The sequence below is a fragment of the Archocentrus centrarchus genome, chromosome 5 (assembly GCF_007364275.1).
Source record: "Archocentrus centrarchus isolate MPI-CPG fArcCen1 chromosome 5, fArcCen1, whole genome shotgun sequence".
Lineage (NCBI taxonomy): Eukaryota > Metazoa > Chordata > Actinopteri > Cichliformes > Cichlidae > Archocentrus > Archocentrus centrarchus.
The window spans coordinates 8,686,813-8,709,570 of record NC_044350.1 but is presented as its reverse complement, the minus strand read 5'-3'; the positions used below and the strand labels follow the sequence as shown (position 1 = coordinate 8,709,570).

The window sequence follows — 22,758 nt, the reverse complement described above, 5'->3', positions numbered from 1 at the left end:
CCCTCTACCTCTCTCTCTCTTTCTGTCTCTCTCTTTCTCTTTCTCTCTCTCTCTTTCTCTCTCTCTCTCGCTCTCTCACACCTGAACTTGCTCACCCTGTGTTTGCTGCTGAGTGGCACTTTTAGCTTCTCTTCCATTTGCAATCATCCTTCCTCTCCATATTCCACACACTCTTTCCCTCACTCCGCTAGCTCTCTGTTGTTGGGTGTATAATTAGAAATGAGACTGCTGTGCAACTCCTCAGCTGATGGTAGGCGTATGACTGCCTGATGGCTTTGGCGCTTTGCCTGGTGGAGTGAGGGCGGGAAACCGTAGCTTTAGCCTGGGCGTACACAAACATGAGCAAATATGAAAAATGGAGCCCGCAAAACATAAATCTGAGAACATATAGCCTTCCCTTGCTGTTAATTCTTCCTGTTTCTCACTTCCTGTTTTTTTTTTTTGGACCAAAGTATTCAGAGATTCAGCATTAAGCACAGATATCAGTCGTCTGTGGCAAAAAAAGAGAGATTTCGTAGTTGTGCAAGAAACATTCTGTGTTTCATCTGATTTTAAGACACAAGAAAGAGGACACGGCTCAACGGCTGCCTCAGCAGCACAGCAGCCTGGGTCCTAGTTACTGATTTTTTTGCAGGGCCTCAGCAGGTGAACCCCCAGTCATGGGAAAGCCTACGCGTAATTCAGTTTGTGGTGAAGAGGATTTCTTACTTTGAGTCACATCATGCTTCCTCTGCCCACTCTCGCTTTCTGTATCTGTATCTCTTTTCATTTTTTTTTCAATCCATTGGTGTACACACACGCATACACGCATACACACACACACACACACACACACACACACACACACACACACACACACACACACACACACACACACACACACACACACACACACACACACACACACACACACACACACACAGTGCTGGAGAAAGTTCACAGCATGGTGAGTCGTTGCATTGCATGCCTTTGCCACAACTAGCATATTCAGGCTAAACCACCCCAACCACTGACATTTAGAAAAGAAATGTGTTTATTGATAGAAATCGCCAGTGACTCCCACTGCTTCCCAACTGTTACATCTACAGCTTGTATTTACAGTTTCAGTTGGCAGCTTGGCACAGACACCAAGTGTGAGTTTCAGTAGTGAAAGTTTCCGTGCTTATGCACTGAAAGTTACCGGTTTGTAGTTCTCTCAAATGTATGCTTATTTTTTAAAATCTATATCCATGTATTATGCATGTAAGTAGGCTAGACATATTTTTCTGCTGATAATGTTTTTTTTGTTTGTTTTATTTTGTTGATGATCAGCAAGTTAGCTTCCTTTGTGCTGATTCTTATTACAGATTCTTGCAATGACTCACACGAGTATCTTTTCCTGCACACATCAGAAACCAGACACTCTTTGAATGCCACTCTCAAATGCTGTGCTGTGTTTTGGAAAGAAAAAAAAAAAGGCAGTGATGTAATGCTGCTTGAAGCCTCTGCATGCAAATATTGTATAATCAGCAAGTCCTGCTTAGAGAACATGGAACTGACATCTCTTGCCCACTAGATGGTGTTCAGGACACACAAACTATCATAGTGCAGCGTGATGGTTTGCTAAACCAATCACACCTGTGATTTTTCTTTCAACTTGAAAATCTATTGTGAATAATAATAATAATAATAATAATAATAATAATAATATTTCTCCTTAGTCTCATTAATGATAATTGATGTCACTACTTTTTAATTTTTACACTTTCCCATCTCTACCCCATGCACTATTATTACTATTGTTATTATCATTCTTCTTCTTATTTCATCTTCAATATACAAAGTTCAAAAAGTGATATATAAATAGTATATAAACTGTCCAGAAACAACAATTACTAAAGAACTGTTCAAATTTTACCAGGTAAGAATGGATGGATGGATGATTTTGATATTCTGTAACTGGTGTTGTAACATTTTTGCAACTCTCCTCATTTGACTCTGAAGGTAAAGCAGGAGAGAGAGGGTTTAAATCTCCTACCAAAAATAAATAAATTAAATAAATAAATAGTGAGACAGGGAACAAGTGACTGAAAGGGAGGAGGTGAGGGGGAAGGAGGGGGTGGAAGAGGACCAAAATAACAAAAGGCATGTGCCTGTCTCTCCTTGGTATTTTCCACTCCGTTACATAAAATCCCTCCTTCCCGCTTCTCAATCGCCTCCTTGCTCTCGCTATCTCTTGCCAGCTCCTCCCTCCACCCTGCCATTGGTCAGCTGGCCATCCTAACAAAGCCGCTGTCTTGATTTCGTCCAAGTGGCTCAGAGTCCACTGAGGGAGGAAGATGGAAGTGGGAGGAAGAAAGCAGTGGGGTGGCAGTCCCGCATCAGTCACTTCATAGCAGTCTGAGTGAGAATTGGAGGTGGGAGATGCTCCCCTGGATCTCTGCTGAAATCTCACAGGGCTGACCAGCCGCCACACACTCATCATTCTGACTGCCTGAACCTGTTTCTGACAACTTTCTAGTTAACATGAGCTCCTCATCAGCCAACCTGCACAACAAACGCCTACCCTGTAAGTAATTTAAAAAACTCTTCTACTCTTTTGCACAAGCTCAGCTTTTAGGTCAGGGGGATATTTTGACCTGAAGTTTGCTCCAATAACACAGTTTATTTTTATTTTTAGATGTAGAACAGGGCAGAAGAGAGAAAAAAGATTCCTCTCCATATTTAGTAGGCTTGCTTGTCTGTGTGCTTTGTTCACATTCTTTGGTTATGTGATGTGCAGTGAGGTATTTAAAACTCCATCTTTTAATCTAGATTTCTACATAAGAAATTAAGGGTCAACAGAATGTGGCAGATTAAAGTTATAATCTTCTGACTTTGCATGTTCTTTATCTCCTACCTTTATACAAGTTAATTTAGAGCTGTGTGTGTGTGTGTGTGTGTGTGTGTGTGTGTGTGTGTGTGTGTGTGTGTGTGTGTGTGTGTGTGTGTGTGTGTGTGTCAGATATAATGTTGAAGCTGGTGTGATAGCTCTGCCTATGAGTTAAATATCTGCTGTTGTGATGTTGTCTGAGGTGACTTGTCCAAGTGTTGTGCCAGCCAAAAATCAGTCAGGAATGTTGAATCATCACCCTGAGTAATGGTGCACTAATACCAAGTGAATAGGTCACACTCTCATTGCACAGAAACAGGGATGCATTCCCACACACACACACACACACACACACACACTGAGGCAGTCTTGGATTGGGGCCACCACACAGCCCCAGACAAAGATCTCTTATTTCTAATGGGATTGCGCCTGCAGATCTCATCAGAGTTGACTCACTGCAACAGAGTCTGCAGCTTGTTTCGCGGACACACCAACCCACATAGGATCCGAAACTGAATTAGTCTCAAAGAGATCAGTGATTTCACCGGGCTAAAAAGGATCAGGGCTGTAACTCCAGAGAAGACGTCACCCATCTGTTGCTCTGGCCCGGCCCTGTAGCCTGCTCTATCACGTTCTGATTTTTGTGGGAATGTGCCAGTGAGGGCTGGTGTGCTGTGAAGTGAAGGACTGACCAGCTGTTGAGAGCATGCTGCAGACAGAAGTGTGGAGGCTGAAAAGGAAATTGTTTCTATTCTCCATGTTTCATAGCTCAGTCCCCTTGGGCATGACCCAGATAAGATGGAGGAGGGTGATGCTCTTTAATGAGCAAATTAGAAGAGTAAAAATCCTTATCATGTACTGTCTGTATCATTAATTGATTACTCTCTGAGGGATTCATACAGTATGTAGGCCTCTCTCTGCTATCTAATGGGGCTTAGCGTCTAAGCTGGAAGGGAAACAAGTGGCACTAAACCGAACAACCTCTTTACCTCTTTTCTAAAAACAGAAAATTGTTGACAACCACAATTGGGTGCTTATTTATGGCAGCGCTGTTGAATATAAAGCATATGACTGAGGATGCTAACCTGCTAACAATGCAGGGCTTTATCAATGAGACATGTTTGGCATGTCTCATTGATAGCATTTCATAATTAACAGCTAGTAAGCCCATAGGGAATGCTTCAGCTTCGCAACATCCAGCAGAACAACTCGCTGACACACTTTATAGCCATGGCCATGGCATTACCAGAATCTGTGCCCACACAAATGGGCTTAGTAATAACTTGTTTCTGATGGCTGGTCTCATAGGCCATTGGGACCAAATTGACTTGAGTTTGATATAATTATTGCTTAAGTTTGGATCCTACTGATAAATAAAGGCGAATGCGCCAACAAGAGAGACACTACAAATCAAGGCTTTATTAACACTCTATTTTTATGCTCTACAAGAATGCTAACAAAGTGATTGCTACTAATGTGAGAAGAGCTGTCATGTTACGACTGCACTGATTATTCTACTGCAAACAATACTTCTCGGCATGTCAGTGCTTTGAGCTAATTGAATGTTTTTGAGGTGTTAGTGTGTGATTATACTAAACATGGATGTCTGAACTGTTCCCATCAATTTAGTCTAAGCTGTGTAGCCCCGAGGACACAGACCAGCTCCTCTAATTAGTTCTCTAACAGATCCATCTCCTCACTATTCAGCTCAACAGCATATTGTATGAGCCTCCGGGGTTCAGAGCCACACAGACAACAACAGTTCATCATGTAAATGCGTGCTCCACATGTGTGAAGCACGCAACACAAATGCTCCAGTTTAGTCAGGAGTGCTGATAAAACAGAGGATTCAGATGGGTCTTAGTTATACTTTCACAGATACATGTCACCTGGCTCCAAATCATTTTTCAGTGACTTCGACATCACTGCTCTTCTGGTTTGAGTCACTCAAAGCTTTTGCCCAGTTTTTAAAAATTCAACGCTTAATCTGTTAATCCACCAACATTTTAACAAACTACTCTGATAATCATTTAAGTAATTTAAAAGGAACCAAGCTGCACATGTGCTGTTTTCAGTTTCTAAAAATACAAAGCAAAACAAAAAACAAAAAAAAAACAGCTTTTCTATATAACAAACTAGTTTAGGTTAGAACTGATTGGTAAGTTGAAAAAGTGAGTTTGAACATTTCACTGTGCAGGTTCACTGTGTTTTTATAGTTTTCTGACACATTATTGAGCATTTAATCCATAAATAAAGAACACCAGTCAGTATAGTATAAAATAAATTAATCCTTCAGCCCTTATCCAGCAACCCAAAGCTTTAAACACTAAATATGCAGCGTCCGCATTACTGCGGCCGCAGCAACCAATCCGTCTGTCTCCTGCTCCTCTCTCCCCTCACTCCTGAACAAGACCCTAAGATGCGAAAACTCTTCCATTTGAAACAGCAACTCATCCCTGACCTGGAGTGGGCGACCCACCCTTTTCCTGCTGAGGACCATGGCCTCAGAATTAGAGGTGATAATTCTCATACCTTCGAGTTGGAGGCCACCGCCTGATGAAGCCAACAGGACCGCATCATCTGCAAAAAGCAGAGATTAGATTCTGTGGCCACCGAGATGAAAGCCTTCCACCACTTGACTACGCCTAGAAAGGGCAGCCCTGATGGAGCCCAACACTCACTAGAAACAAGTTTGACTTATTGTAGGTGTTGTGCCAAAAAGTGATCATTTAACAAAAAGTGATTATTGCCTGTATTTAAACTGTTGTAAATGACTTGTTGGCCTATGTCCGTTGAACATATGTCAGACATATCTCATGACTGATATCAAGTCATTTTGAGCCAGAAAGAACATTTCTGTCACAAGGTAGAAGCTGCAATCAGTTTTTGTATATCCTTTATTTATCTGGCTAAAAACTGCCATTAACATTAAAAATATATTTTTTGAGAGATCTGGCCAAGAGGGTGGCAGAAATTGCAACAAATATAAGATCACACTTCTATAAAGACCGGGGATTGGTCTGCCAGGGCCTCCACCCTTGGCCGCACAACACACACTGCACCTCACCCCTAAGACCCCTCCTGTGGGTGGTGGGGCTAAAGGAGGGCTGGGGCAGCGTCCAGCCGGGCATTTTTTTAATGTAAAAAACCCCCCAGAAAGTAATAACAGGATCTGTGCTGCAGTTAGTGCTTAGTACACCAAGATAACACTGAATTGACTTTTTCATGGTTTATACAGAAACTGCAGGCCACCCTGTCTGAGTCTCAAGAAATGGAGGAGAAATGTCTGAGAGACTGTGTTTGGTTTAAACAAACATTCTTACAGTTCTCCCGGCTGAGATAAAAATAGCTTTAAACCTCTGATTCAGGCTGTTCCCAGTCATTCTACATACACTTCGTCTCCAACGAGTGGAACAAACTCATTAATGCTATTTACTTCAGTATAAGGCTGTGTAAGTAACTGAACTTTGTATTGTCCATTAACCGCAATTTTGAATAAGAGGATTTATAACTGTTGGGGAAAAAAAAAAAAACCCTGGGTATTGTCATCTGCTGAAACCCCTTGTGTTGATCAGAACTCATGACAGTCTGCTGGTGGACGTATGGAGGGCAGTGGGTCAGGACACTGACCTACAAACAGTCCCATTATGCGTGTAGCAAAAAGGGGAAGGAAGGAGAGGGTTAACACTGATGTCATTTTTGGTGGATGGTGCTGTGAACACTGCTTTGTCCCAGCAAACAAAACAAAACAAAACCAAAAAAAAAAAAAAACAGCCAGATCTAATGCGCAAATGAAAACATCCTCATGCACTAAACGGATGTGCAAACACACATCAACAACTGGCATCAATAAATCACTGCCCTCGCATCTGGAGCCTAGTAAATGTTTCTTGGGGGAAACAAAATAACAGAGTGTGAGAAGGACCCAAAAATAATTGAGAGGTAAAACAGAGACACCGCACAGCCTCCAGGGCTGCTGTTCTCCATTTAAATATTTTTTTTTTTTTTTTTTTGGGGGTGGTGAGTTAATGCCACAATGCAATGTTTTCTTAAACTGCAGTGATTCAAATAGAAAACTAGAAATAACTCTGCAGGGACCGTCAGTTTGTTCTGATTAGGATGTGATGAAGTGCACAACATGATGTTTTTAATATTAGTTATATATTAGTGTTGTAATTTATGATTGCTTCTCTGGTCCCACTGTTAGGATAAATCTACCTGTAGCCAGCCACTGAGTCACCGTTAATTACCACAGACAGTGATCCACTAATGACCAGCTCTACACTCTTAACAGCCCACTGCTACTGTTAAGATTACTACTCTGTTGCAAGAGACTATCAGTAAAAATAACAACTAATGAGCTCAGCTATTACTTCCTCCCTTCAAACCAAACCTCACTTTAACTTTATTTTGACTCCTCCTTCCCATCATGTCACACATTTTTTTTAAACAGCCCACTTCCTAATTTTAGCCTTTCAGCCTCCCTGACCTTTTCTCCGTCACTCTTTCTGCCTCCTTTATGTGTTTACAACCTCTGCCTCTGCACCTTCTCGCTTTCTCTCTTGTCGCAGTCGGGAACTGGTCCATGTGAAATAAAATCTCTCTCCTCTGATGAACTGAAGTGTGTCTGGGTGGAAAGGGCAGCCAGTCTTTTCACTGTAGCCTCAGCCATAACAAGCGTTACCTCATGTCTGTCCCAGGGTTTAGAAGATGATGATGCTCATCCTTCGTTCATTAAATGAACTGCAATTGCGCAGTGTGTTATGAGAGAGGCAGAAAAGGAGTTATTCGATTTCTTTTGCTTTGTTATGGCAGTCTGCTATTTAAATCGAAGGAGCAGAGGGCTGAGGGTAGGTACCACCGCTGAAGCCATTTAAACGGAGATAATACCAGCTGTTTGTATCAGGAAAACACTTCTCAGAAAAAGCCTCAGCTTGGCTGAATAGAATCTGGCAAACTGCTCTATAATCAGAGGAGAGGAGGAAATTGTGGTTCCCTCTGGGATTTCTGTTTAGCTGCTGTTTACCGAGAAGTTCTAGCCCATGCTGCTTCGACAACTAAAAACAACTGGATTGTCTCGGGAGGCCTTTTCCTCTGCTCTGTTCTGCTCTGACCTTCCCTGCCTGTGAGCTCACATTTTCACTTAGAACAGTGATGGGCTAATGGCAGCCTCCAGGCGACAGCGAGCCCTCCTATCCCCTCATTTAGCCTCCATATCAATGTGTTGCCTCTACTGTTTGTGCAGTTGCTGCTTCTAAACTGCCATTACAGAGTCCTGTCCTTGAGAACATGATGTGGGAATGAGGCACGTGACATGCAGATAATAAATAGATACAAATAATGGCCTGAATTATTATTATTATTATTTTTTTTGCTTTTATACAATCAATGCACAATGGATAAGCATGCACTGTTTTTTTTAATAAGATACAGCTGAGCAGAATAAAGTACAGGATACTCTAGAATGAATATCTACTGGATGTCTTTTGACAAGTCTGTCTCATTAGGATATTATGACATAGTTTTGTCAGAAGTGTAAGAAAACTTAATGTAGGCTGTTTAGTCCTTACAGTATCCCCTTGTTTTTATTTATTTTTTAGCATTCCTATGACAGTTTCAGTGGCTTTAAAGGCTGGATACTAAAAGTGATTTCCTGTAACTGGAATCACGTCTAAGGAATGCAGGTCCGTCCCATTCCCTTACATCTCTGTTTTTGTCTGAATTTGAATGGGCTCTTTCTCCCACTGCCGCCTGAGTGGAGGATCTGAGTTTGTGTTTCTGTGGGAAGGCTGAGAGCTATGTCCAGCATGCTCTCTCTTTCCCCATCCTTCTGTCTGTTCCAGTCGTTCTGCATGCCCAGCTGGTCCTGAGCCCTGATCTATGACCCTTTCTTCCTCAAGTTCCAGGGCACTGACAGGAAGGAAGGAAGGGGAGAGAAAGAAGGAGAGAAAGAAAAAGCAAGAAAGGAATACAGGAGGGAGAACAGAATACAGAGTAGTATACCAAACAGAGACAGAGAATGAAAATTGGACACAGAATGCATAAAGTAATAATACGGGATAAAAATAGAAAAGATGATAGAAGAGGATAAAAAAGACAGATGGTGAGACAGAAAGAGGGGGCCAAGAAGAAGAGTCAGAAAAGTCATAACGGGCACAGAAGGATGAGAAAAATACAAAAATAAAGAGAGAATGAAAGAATATCAGTTCAAACCAGTGCATGCAGACTTTCCTTTTGCATCTCTCCCTCCTTCTTGAGCAGCAGGAACTTCAAACATCTTGTCTTAGGAAACTGAACACTTCAGCTTGTAGACAGGCTGAAGCAGACTTGATATTGAATCTCATCAGCAGCATGGCCAAGGGTTTCTTCTGAAGATTTCCCCATGTGAATAGTTGCAGAGGTCACCAAGGTCATCTGCGGCTAGCAAAGACCCACTGATCAAGGTTATCCAATAGAAAAAGAACCAGGAGGAGTGAAGCAAAATCAATGTGAGGATATACATCTGTAGCTAACCTTTAGCTCTCTGTGGGCCTCAGCCTTTAAGTAGAAACAATCAATGCTGTGATCAATCAGTGGTTAACTGAGTAGGAAAAAAACAAAAAAAAACAAAAACAAAAAAAACTCCAGGATAGGCAATTTGCTTAAACCTGTTTCAATCACAGGAAACGTAATTTTCATCCCAGCCCGAAAGTGCAATTTAACCGTGAGCTCTCATTTTGACAGGAAAGACAGGATGAGCATTTGTCCAGCACAAATCAAGTGTTTTGTCTCACATGTTGTCCTCAGCTGGTCACATTAAATAAGGGTCTGTTTTCATACAAACACACATATCAGACAAGCAGTGCCTAATTGTGACTGACATCGTGCTTTGTCAGCGCAGCTCCCTTTGCTTTCCTTAAGGCTCTGGGGACAAAGGCATTTCTGATTGTGCAACAGTGCAGAGAGAACATCGCAGACCCACAACCTCAGACGTCTCCATGAAGACAGAAATGCTGGAAAAGCAAAATGCTGGAAAAGTGACTGATGGAAAAAAAATGTAAGAATTTGTTTTCTTTTGAAAGATTGCAGGAAAGAGTTTGCACCACTGACTGCTCTGTTAGACATAATAATAATAATCATCCATCCATCCATCCATCCATCTGTGCAGGCAATGTGCATGCCTCTACAACAGAATTATAATAAGTGCAATGCTAAACTAGTGTATGTGAAAGAGTAGAAAGATCATTACCATTGTTTACTGGCTCTGGAGGAACTTTCCAAATTAAGAAAATAACCATCATTAGGGTTCTTCTTCTCACATCGGGGTCTTCCTTTGAGGTGTTAGGGTTCTGCCCTTCTGAAAAAGGGTTATTAAGGCATAAAACTGAAACTCATCTATTGATGTAAGCAAAAAAAAAGATGAATTTGTTACATAATTTGTTCCAACCACATAACTGTGCATTCACTGAGCTAATGCAGATGTTGTTAACTGATGACTTTCTGCTGCCAGCTCATTTACATTTTTTTTTTCAGGCTGTGGAGAATCCTTTCTATGTTTCTGGGTTCTGTGAATGCCCAAATACTGTAGGTGCTGTCAGCATGGCTCTGGGGTTTCAATTGTCTTCTTCCTCTTTTCCCTTCAAAGCTGCCTGTCTGATCCCAAAGCCAAGTCTGGGTCCAGTACCCAGAAGGCACTCTGTCAGAGGGGGGCAGAGACGACATGCAGTGACAGGTTTATGTTGTGCCGCCGCCACAGATGTGACTCACGGGGCAGGAGGACGACACTGCGCTGAGGCAGCACTCCAAAAGAAAGCAACGTGTTGCTGCTTTTAGGCTTGCTCTGCAGTTTTTGGATTTAAAGTGATGGCAGATTATGCAACAAGTTTTTATTATTCATAATGATGACATTAAACAGGGTTTGTGGCGAGGATAGTCTCCCCACATTGTCAGAGAAACAGATTTTTTTTTTCCTTTTCTGGTAAACATCCTGAGCACAATGTCTTTATATTCTCCATCACTCACTCGTATATATCTATAGAGCTGCTGTGACTGCTGATCTCAGTAAAGACCAGATAATCTTCACATTATTCCCAGTTTGGCCATGGCTTGAAAGCCTCATCCAATTACCTCAATCCCCTGCTTGCAGGTTGTAACAGCTCCTCAAATCTCACACTCTGCTCTAATGACTACAACGTACTGTATTCACACTGAGAGCAGGTGATGAAAAGCATTTCATCTTTTCTTGGCAAATCTTCTAAAAGGAGGCGAAAGAGCAACAATGTCATTAGTATTGTATTCCCCTCAGTTTTCAGTCTTCTTCTGTGCTTAGCGCACATGTGAATGGTGTTCATCATCTCATCGAGCGCTTATAAAATGCCAAAAGATCTTCAACTTAATCACTTCTGCATTTTTTTTTGGGGGGGGGGGGGGGTTTGCTCTGCTTCTGCGTGCTTTTTCTGCTGTTTTTTGAGAGCCAACCAAGATATCACAGTGCCTCTGCATGCTCGTTTCAGCTGTGCTTGTTCCTTTGCAGTCATGTGCTCTGATATTTACAGTATTTATCCTTCCAGGGGTTCTCCCCTCCTCCATCCTTATTCAGTCACACTGTGCTGCAGTTTACCCATTTCACATTGGAAATGCACTCAGCTTTATTATAATGATGCAAAGCAGGAGGGAAAGGGAGATCATGGTATCTGAAAGAAGATTACAGTAGTAAGAGAACCGACAGCTTCTCTTTGCATAGAAATCTTTAGATCAGCACTGATTCAGTAAATGTGATGGGCTGGTATACAGTGTGGTTAGTGTTTATTTTTAAAGAAAAGCTCTGGGTTTTCAGTAAAAGCAGTGTGTTAATAGAATTACCCAGAATGTTTTGGACCTTAGATATATTATAGACTAAAAATGCAAGATTCTCATAGTACCATTTTGTAATATATTTGCAATTTTAAGTGTTTTTAAGTGTAATCCTTTTAATATTGCATTTTGTTTTCTTCCTGAAATGATAAACTGGAAGTAATTTCAGCCTTCTGGTTTATTTTGAGTCATAAATATTAAGTTTACCAAACTGCTGTATAAATGTTGCCATATTAGTAGCATTTGTTCATATGTTTGTGTTCCTAATTATTAAGATGTTATGCTGTAATGATAAAAGATTTAAAATAGGCCAAGGCTTGCTAGTTGTTAACTCAGTTTTATACAAATTCAGACAGTAGGGGCATATCACTTTGAATTTTTTCTTTTGGTATAAATCCTTGCAATAAACACTATATACTATGCTGTATTTTTAGATTGCTGGGGTAATTTTAATTGGCTGGAATATAAGAACCATCAAAAGGTCTCCACATTGCCAAAGAAAGCCTAGTTCCTGCTAAAATGGATAAAGTCAGTATGCTAAAGTTATCATGTTTGAATATTGCACTTGTGGCTGGTGAGGCTCATGTTGACTGTAAATAGTTTGTAATGGAGGTAAAGCACTATAATGTCAGATTTTTTTCTTTGAATCCACTCAAATTCACTATCTGTAAAACTGAGTTTTCTTTTGATCGCCTGTTCTTGCAGTGTACATTTGTAACAGAAAATCTCACCTACATTGAAAAAACGGATCTCATACACAGCTCGCTTGTAGCTCAATGTCTCCCCCTTCTGGCTACCAACTTTTGACCCCTGGGTATAATGGAATCTCAAGCTTAGTATTGTTTAACATCAGATGGTCTTAATGACTCATTGTCTGAGTTCCTCTTCTTCTGTTTTGATTGCCAGCGGAGAGCGAGCGCGGCCAGAGAGAGAGGCAGCGTTTCTTTGAGGAGGTCTTCCAGCATGATGTGGATGTCTACCTGTCCTCAGCACACCTTTGCATCAGAGATTACAAAAGACGTGAGTCGGACTGTTAGTGTTTATGCGTGAACCTATGACGTATAAATGTACTTAATATTGTTTCTCTTCTTATTTCAGCTCCTATTGGTAGCATCTCTTCTATGGAGGTGAATGTGGACTTGCTGGATCAAATGGAGCTGATTGACATCTCTGACCAGGAGGGTCTGGACGTCTTCTTCAGCTCTGTGGGAGAAGAAGGAGTGCTGACTTCCCCGCTGCCGGGTAAGGAAATTGGAATCAGAACAGAACCTTAAAAATATACAGCAGCATAACTGCATCACTAACAATATTTTCGCTCTTCTCACAGGAAATAACCGCAACGACGATGCCATCAGTAATGGACTTTTTCGACACGTCCTTGAGAGTCTTGACGCCAAGTCCCGCATCTCCTCCACATCTTCAAATTCGTCCTCTGACAGCCAGACCATGAATGTCACCGGGGAAGACACTCCTGTGGTTGGGTCAGACAACGAGGAAACACACACCAACACAGTCAAGCGCAGAGCTATTTCCCCAAAGATAGAGGAGGGGAAAAGTCAGAATTCAGCTTCGTCTTCATAGGGAACACCCTCTCCTCAGTAGATCTCCGCCTGCAACGCAGATGTAAACACCTGAGAGAAGAGTGGACTTTGGCATGAGAGTTACTGAAACAGACGTCTGGGGCTCTCTTCCATGTAACTGTCTTTGATCACTACTTACAATCTTCCTCTCTGATTAATGAAACGTAGGCTGTGTTGGAACCACGAACTGTAAACATGGAGACGTTGTTCTAGTTCTCCATTCTTGTTCTTTGTTTTTTTGAACTCACAGGACTTGTTGTTAAGGGATGATTAAATTTGTACGGTATTAACACAATGCAGCAATAAATGGGACAAAAATAATTAGATAAAGTATGACCTGAGTTAATTTGGTAAAACTATTGTTTTTCAATGTTCTGGTTTGGAAATCACAACTTTGTCCTTCCAAAACAAATTAATTGTTTTAATAATAAAGGAAGAGAGAAAAACATTTTTGTCTGCTTTTAAGAATCATAAAATGCTTCCTTCTGGAGCTGTAAGCCTACAGTATTGTGCAAAAATCTTGAGCCACCACTCTTTTATTTGTGTTTTGCTTCCAAGCAGCCAGACTTTCCTCGAACTTTTAAAAAAGTGATCTTGAACAATATTTCTCCACAATATTTCTGAAGGTTTCTCAAAGTTTTTCTTTGCCTATCCCAGCTGCCAAAGGGTGAGAGATGTGGTACACCCTGGACAGGTCGCCAGGCTGTCACAGGGCCAACACAGAGAGACAGACAACCATTTGCACTCACATTCACGCCTATGGGCAATTTAGAATCACCAATTAACCTAAACCCTAAGCTTTGGACCGTGGGAGTACCCAGAGGAAACGCACACAAACGCGGAGAGAACATGCAAACTCTAGATGGTGGATTTAAACCCTTGACCTTCTTGCTGTATCTTTAGACACTTTGTTTCCATGTCTTTAGTTGAATCTATGAAAGAATGCCAAAAATAACAATTTGAAAGACAGAAAAGAGCTGTTAGCTGACAACTTGGCACATGTCAGCATGGTGTGGGGTGTCCTCAAAAAACTGAGGAAATTGGAAAAGTGGAGACCAAAAGAAGCACCAGGGCTAAAAAAACAAACAAAAAAAACTATCTTCAGCAAATGAACAGTATCTGAAAGTCATGTCCTTAAGAAATATGAGGTGAAGACCTGACACAGGACATTATCGATCTACTGTTCACTGAAGCCTCAGAAGAAACAGTCATAGTAACCGTCAAGACATTTTAAAGGAAGGAAAATGGGCAGAAAAGGCTGAGGTATTTCAAATTACACAAGAACTTCACTGAAAAACAGTGGCAACAGGTCTCATGGAGTAAAGGATCCAAATTTGAAATTTTTGTTCAAATTGTCAGTATGTACAGAGTAGATCAGGAGAGAGGAGCAACAGTGAGTGTCTACAGCGATCTGTGAAACCTGGTGGACGCTCTGTCGTGGTTTGGGGCCGCATTTCAGCCATTTTCAGAAAACATACAACCAACACAATACACAGAATACGCTATACTGGTGCAAGGATGTTTAAAATGGCTTTTACACAATTTCAAATCTACTCACACTGCACACAGAACAATCCAGACACCTACCTGCATGCCAAATAGGATTGCAAACCTATTAAAAAATTCTGGAAAAAGATTTCATGTAATCTGTCTCATCTTTCAGATTTCTGCTTCCCAGCTCTGCTTAATTGGAGATTTATTCCACATAGCATTAAAGAAACCTGTCACTGTGGACAGTCTTAGATCCACCAGCCACTGAGCATTGTTGTTGCTCCTCCAGTCTTGCTAACTTCCTTCTATGCTGCCTTGATCTCAGCCTCTAGTCATTGTTTCCAGGGAGGGTACTGCTCCTTGTGGCTGTTCATCTTATAGCCAAGCATCGCAAGGATCACTGCTTCCATGGTATAGATCAGCTAGTTGGTTTCAGTGATGGTTGAAGTGGGGATTGTCTGTAGTGTTGCATTCATATCGTCTAGTGGACTTTCAGAGGGTTCTTCACATATGCTACAGCTTAGCCATGATGTTATCTTTCAGATTCGGCATTCAACGTACCAGCTGTTGTTGCAGCTTTGTACCCAATCTCAGATTGTGGGGTTGATGATATGTCCCCCAAACTGACGTCCTTGCTCCGCCTTGTTGTAGCTCCAGCTGTGATAGCAGTTGCTTCTTGTGGATGTTGGAACACTGAGCTACTAATTGTTTCAGTCTAGATGTTGGGTGTCGAAGAGTCCATAGGTCCCACATCCTCTTCATGTAACCATTTCACTGGGGTTACATAGTAGCATTCCAACAGTTCCCGATTCTCCTCTTGTGTCCACTTGTACCGTATCCTTGTCCTAGTAGTCCACTCATCATCAGTATGTCCTGGTTCCTCAACACTTGATGCAGACCTTGTTAATCTGGGCGACATTGCTCATTGTCTGAGGCAGGCTTGGGCAGCATGGGGGACCTAGCCCGAGGACCCTTATTGGATGCATGACCTGACCGGGATTCAAACCCCTGACCTATTTTTCCAAAGACGGTAATGTAGCACTCACACATGTAAATAAATCTACAATCACACACCTATATGTGACATTTTTTTCTGTTTTGTTTGCTTGTTTGTTTGTATGATTCATCTCTTTGCATCTACCCTACTTGTCCTTTATTGTTCTCACTTATCACATCTTTCACTATTGCAAAAATGAAAGTAAATTAATTAAAGAGTGGAATTATGATCACAAAAAGTATCCTCAATTTTTGATCCACCACATGATACCATCTGGAAAGGGGCTCAAGACTTTTGCACAGTACTTCACATACAACTGGATGTAGCTTGAGACATGAAGGCAATCCAGAAATTCTTTTTGTCTGCATCCTTTCTAATTGTAAGCAGGGGGAAAATCCTCTTGTTGCCAAAAGAAGTCTGATAGAAGCCTTTGAGGCAGTGACTCTCTGTGATACTTTAACGTTCTATTTAATACAGCACTATTCCCTTCTTCGCAGTTACTTTGTGACTCAGAAGTGAAAGCTTACCAGCATACAATGCACCCTCACTCGTCGTGGTTTAAAAAAAAACAAAGATGGCAATGGTTAAAATGCTCAACAGAGTTTTTCAAAGCAGGAGTTCACAGTCTGAGGAGGAGGAGGAGTTTGCCCTGAAAGCACTTTTCTGTAGAAAGCAAAGACATCACCAGTAAGTTCTGCTTTTTGCAGCAAAGCACTTTCTGCCAGAGAAACGTTTGGCCAAAGAGGTTTTAGAAAATCAGGTGACAGTTTACAAAGTTCAAAGTCCACTTAGAGAGAATCCTGAAGTAGATGAATGATTCAAACACAGGACTAGATTTAGTTCATATTTTATTTCCCGTTTTTCTTTCTGTTTATATTTTCAGTTGTCAGTGACAGTTTGGTTTGCTTAAGGGATCAAAACAAAGTGGTTAGGTTTAGGAAACAGTCACGCACAAAGCTGAGGTCAAAAGTCTCCCATGTTTTATACTTTTTAAAAATTATACTTTAGGCTGCTTGATCACCAGAAGTGACAGGAGCATGTATCACAGTAAAAGATGGCAATGGTCAAAATGTATTAAAGAGTATAAGGCTGCTTCCATGGAAAGACAGGTATGCACACACACACACACACACACACACACACACACACACACACACACACACACACACACACACACACACACACACACACACTACAGAATAAATTTTACGTTTATTTAGGAATTCAGATTTCTATAAAGGACATCAATGACAACCCACCGCGCTTGGAGAGGAATCTGTATGAGATTAATGTTGATCAGGAACACACTCAAGGTAAAAACAAACAAACAAACAAAAAACAATATATATAGAATATAAATATAAAAAATATAATACATAAAAAAAAGCTTCTTCCAATCAACTGAATTAAACACCGATTACTGAATACAGTGCGACTGATCATTTCCACACAGGTTTCAGTCTTTTGAAAGTGCATGCTAATGATATAGACCAGAGAGGAACACTAAACTCAACCTTCCACCAGGGACAAAAAACATTATTTTATTGGCATTTTTGGCTTAGACCGGCCCGCAACTATGTCTCAAAAGCATTTGACACTGTCTTACTCTCATTCAATGTGGGCATACCTTTTGCTAATAACACTTTTATACTTTTTTATCACTTAGTTTAGTAATTCTTAAATAGCAAAGGTTGTACTTATCATTTATCAGTTTTAAAACCTGTTATTTCACTTGTTTGAGTGCTTTATAAAACATGTATAACCATAGCATAGAGGCTACAAATTCAAACTACTATGCAGCCCTTTCAACACACCTTTAACCTAAATATCTAAAATGTTATGATGTAGCCTGCCACTTCGGTTTCTCCTTGTTGCCTCTCCTTTAGCACACACGCTCAACACTGAAACTAGCGGGAGTTACAGGGGACCACAAAAGGGTGGGGCCGGTTTCGTCCTATATCCTGATTGGTTCAGTCCAGTGTCTATATTAAAGATGGGCCAATGGACTGCCCCCTCTAAATTGTGGGCCGTCTCTTAGAAAAAAAAAAAGGAAAGAATAAGAAGAAGAAAAAAAATCCAACAGCAAAACATCACTCCGACACAGAGTCCAGCCTCTCTTCAGGAGACTGGACCCAGAGCCCAGGACATGTGTTGAGCCCGACTGTATTTAGCCAGTATCTTCCCCACCAAAGAGGTGAGATTCCATGTCCGATAGCCAGCCGCCATAGCAGGGGATCGGTCCACCAGGGCCTCCGCCTAGGCCCCTGCCCTTGCGCCAAACACACTGCACACATATTCATACTGTAATTATAATTGTTAGCAAATCAACATATTCTGTTTTCCTTCACATTTAGACAGCGTGCAAATGTAGCACCCCAGAAGTGGTGTAGCCACATAGGGAGAGGTGTATGGGGTATGAGTAATATAAAAGCTATCCAAAGGATTTGCTGTGTTGTATTTATGTTCTTTAATATTTATAAACTGGAGACTTAATATAAAAAAGATCAAAGCTAACCAAAAATAAGTCTGGTAATAGATATTAAAATTAATCTGAATACGAAACTATGAAAATAAACGAGAAATATGATTTTTTAAAATATGATAATTACAATAATTAAAAAAAAAAGCTAAGTCGTCTGTCATTCCACGTCGCTTAGGTGACGTTGGGAGTCATGGTGATCGGAATCGAACAGAACAGAACAGAGATCGGAACATGTGCAGAAGCAGAAATTAACATTCGCCTGTTTCTTTCTTCTTTCAAATGTCTCTTTGATTACTGGAAACATTTGCCTGTTTGACGCGATCGCTGACAGGAGCTTTTTCTGCAAGTGCTGTGGAAACTTTAAATTTCCAAATTCAAACTTCCAAACTTTGAAAAACTTCAACAACTACTCAAAGATCCAAAAATGGCCTCCTCTGGTTTACGGCGTGAAAAGTACTTGATCACACTTGGCATCCATCGTATACTGGACCGCCGCTATGGTAAAACATTGTAATAAAGTACCATATATTATTATTAGGCTAACGTAGATTTGTTTTGCAGCCGTGATCGTCTGATAAAAAGTGATTGGCTGTATTTAAACTGTTGTGAATGACCTTTTGGCCTAAAATCTGAGAAACATGTCAATCATATCATCATATTCATATCATTAATGATATTAACTCATGAGTGGGAACATTTTAGGTGAAATATGCCAAAAATCTGTTTAGGAGGTGCAAAATATTCGAGTTAATACTGAAAGTACAGGACAAAGAGGGACACTGGACTATTTTGTTTTTTTTCGTTTTGAAAAATACTAAGAATTCAACAACGACGTCAGGCATTGGAATTGGAAGTCTTAAATCTTAAATGGCGCTTTTAAAGTTCACTGAGTCACTCACTGAGTTTACACAGACAGGTGAATAAAATACAGACACGTGCATGAAAAGTTTATTATTTTTATCTTGCGCGCTTTTTGTGTAAAATCAGTTATGGTTACTCTGGCTGCGAGATGTCGATCTTGCCCAGTATATTGATGTGAGGATATTATGTGAGATTATGTTTCTCGGCTGGCCTGGGAATGCCTCGGTGTTCCCCGGGATAAGGGAGGAAGTGGCTGGGGAGAGGGAGGTCTGGGTTTCTCTGCTTAGGCTGCTGCCCCTGCGATAAGTGGAGGAAAATGGGTGGATGGATGGATGGACATGTGTGAGGGTTCCTCTGTTTTTTTTAGCATCTATGCAGCTGTCCAGATGTGTGTTTAAACGGATTTAAAATGTGACGGATTTAAGCAGCGCTTTGGGGTTTCTCACCTGACTTCAGATGCCCCCCCCCCCCCTCCCAATGCTTAAATATAAAAGCGCAAGTGCTAAATATGAATGCATGTTAAACCATCATTGAAACGCCATGAAACCTTGTTGTCAATGTGGCCATAATTCACAAAAAACATGGATTACATTCATTGATCACAATTTTTAATTTCATTATGAATTCCTTCAATCATGAATGCCCTTGAAATTTGTTCACAGTCACCAACAACACACTGAATTGTTCTTTACTGGGAGCTGTAAAATTTTAATTCACATCCAGTTAAAATCACAATTTTGCAGATTTTTTCTATGAGCAGTGCGTCCGTCTGCAACATGCAAAATTTGGTTTGGATTTGAAGTGGTTGGTGTGATCTTTTGTTTAACATTCTTCATTTAAGCGTTTACAATTCAATATCATTTTCTCACCTTGTACCACATGAAAAGGGTTAAACTTTGAATGTGGACCCTCTTACTGTAGCATATCTGATCATGTCATGATTAATGTAGAAAACATTTTTTATTTTCTTGTAGTTCGGCTGATGAAGGCTTACTCAGTACGTAAGATGCTGGTCACAAACCTGAGGAACCGTCCTTTGAACGACAGCAATGTCGACTCCATGTCCAACCTGGTCCTGAGCCTGTACCATAACTTGGTCACCGGGGACAAGGATTTTCCTTTCATCCCCATTAGAGGAAACTTCTGCTCAGACAAGTTGGTGACACCCTTTGCCCAAACGGGGCACACGGAGAATGACACTCCGTCGCCACATACAGTCTCACCACCTGGTGTGATGGTGCCGCCTGCAGGCTCCAACTTTCCTCCTCAATTCCTGACTCCTGCTCTTCCTGAGAAGGCAGATGTTTATGTGCTGAAGGCAGACCGGAGGAACTGTGTCAGCACTCTGAATGTTGACGGCAAAGTTGTCACCAGAGTCATCTCTACTGTCTACCACAATGAAGACACTGAAATGGCAAACCGATGGAGAGTAACGGACTACAGCGCAGAAGGCAATGTCCTCATGTCAGTGCTGTGTCAGTTTTCAGAAAAGTCGTCACGGTGTGCAAAACGAAATGCGACAGAAGAAGAGAGCAGCAACGGGAGCCCCGCTCCACCGAGGAAACGTTTGAGACTGTGATGGAAACTGAAGTCTTTCCTGGAGAGTTTCCTCAAGGCTCTTTTACTTTTAAGACTGAGACTGTTCCTGTGATCTGCTTTGGTCCATACAGATAATCAGGCTGTGGACTGATCATCTTGCACCAGGAACATCTACTATAAAGCCTCGTGCTTTACAGTAAAATTTTGAACCTCTCATGTCTGGCTTGTGCCTGGCAAGGCAAACAACACCCCTCCATCTGTCCCTGAAACCATCGAAACATGGATGTGAGGGGACACGGCTGGCCTGAGGGGTTATTACTGTACATATGTATATAGTTTATGATTAGTGAGGTACACAGGTCAGCGATTGTTGTGCATCTTGCACGTTTCTTGATTTCTTGGTGCTGGCCTGTGTGTCTGATATGACTATAAAGAAAAGAAGACTTTATTATATAATCAGCATGAAATGAACTAAAAAGCCCCAAGGACCATTTCAAGTGTTGATCATCTTCTGCACTTCACATGTGAGCAAGAAAGAAGAAAGTGGTAGGTAGTAAATAGTGTCTCTAAAATAATGTCCCACAATATTGGAAAACATCTCGAGGTTTTAACTTTGATTTTTCCCTTTCTGCCTTTTGTCTTTAAAATCATAAGAAGAGGCAAGCTGAGAAAAAGCCACAGAAAACAATTCCCTTCATCAAAGCTGTAAATATATTTATCTTGGTCTGCATTTCCTCACAATAACCAGTAGTTTTCCTGCTGTTCTGAATTAATTCACTCTCGTCCTGTGTTATTTTGCATTTGTCTCTTAAAAGAGGAGAGGTGATAACACTAGGAGAAAAAAACAGGAAGTAAGACTCAAAGACAACTGAGAGTCTTCAGGGGAAAGCGAACAACAGCAAGAAGTCCTCGTTCCTGTGTGGGTTCATTCAAGCTACTCAGCTTCATCCCACGGTCCAGAGAGATGCCTGTTAGGCTAAACAGTGATTCTAAATTGGCCACAGGTATGAATTTGAATGAGTGTGAATGGTAGTCTTGGCTCTCTGTGTTTGCCCTCTCTTGAAATAGCATGTGACGATATAAATCCATGTCTTGACATTTGTCTGATCACGTCATGATTAATGTAGAAAATGTTTTTTTTTTCTTGTAGCCGAGCGTTTTGAGACCAGTAACAGTACTTCAGATGGTCATTCCAAACATGAGGAACTGTCCTTTGACTCCATGGACAACCTCATCCTCAGCCTGTATAATAACCGGGTCACCAGCTACAGGGATTTTCATTATATCCCATTACGAGGATTCTTCCACTTGGTCCAGATGATGACACCTTTTACCCATGTGGAGCAGAGCCAGAGGGAGAATGCTACTCCAGCTCCACTTACTGACTCACCAGCTGGTGTGATGGTGCCACCTGCAGGCTCCTGCTTTCCTCCTCAAATCCTGACACCAGTTATTCCTGAGCAGGCGGATCTTTGTGTGCTGAAGATGTACCGGAAGAACTGTGTCCACACTCTGGATATCGATGACCTCACTGTCAGCAGAGTCATCTCCACTGTTTACTCCATCCTCCATCTTTCACTGAGACCCTCGAAACATGGATGTGAAAGGACACAGCTGGTCTGAGGGGTTTTTACTGTACAGATGTCACCTCACAGCAAGAAGTCCCCGTTCCTGTGTGGGTTCATTCAAGGTACACAACTTCATCCCATGTCCAGAGAGATGCCTGTTAGGTGAAACAGTGATTCTAATTTGTCCACAGGAATGAATGGTTGTCTTGAGTCTCTGTGTTTGCCCTCTCTCCCCTAGACTGGCTGCCTCTCTAGCGTTTACCCACACCTCTGGTTGCATGACAGCTCCTGCTGATGGATGGATGGACCAATGGATGGATTGATCGACGGAGGGACAGATAGACGGATGACAGATCCCAAAAGAAACATCTCACTGCAAGACCCACTCACAAGTGAAATTGTAGCCAATTATCAATTTTAGTACTTTTAGGCCCCTTTGGGTAAGTGGACATGTATGTTTAACATCCCATTAATTAGCTGCACTGTTGTTGTAATGTAATTTTTTTTTTATTATTATTGTAAGAGACACCATGAAAATATTTAAAACTTACAATGTT

The 22,758-nt window shown here is 41.3% G+C and overlaps 1 protein-coding gene and 1 long non-coding RNA gene across 2 annotated transcripts; both read left to right on the top strand.

Moving 5' to 3' along the window:
• Positions 1-2,271: 2,271 nt before the first annotated feature.
• On the top strand, positions 2,272-13,695 carry LOC115780359 (dysbindin-like). Its single transcript, XM_030729512.1, has 4 exons — positions 2,272-2,548; positions 12,590-12,703; positions 12,782-12,925; positions 13,011-13,695. Exons 1-4 carry the CDS (start codon positions 2,506-2,508, stop codon positions 13,262-13,264), a joined length of 555 nt encoding a protein of 184 aa, XP_030585372.1. The 5' UTR covers positions 2,272-2,505; the 3' UTR covers positions 13,265-13,695.
• Positions 13,696-17,809: 4,114 nt separating this feature from the next.
• On the top strand, positions 17,810-22,758 carry LOC115780835 (uncharacterized). The gene is made up of 6 exons (XR_004019994.1): positions 17,810-17,945; positions 20,069-21,179; positions 21,288-21,338; positions 21,449-21,637; positions 21,784-22,323; positions 22,440-22,758. It is a non-coding gene; the product is annotated as an uncharacterized LOC115780835 (long non-coding RNA).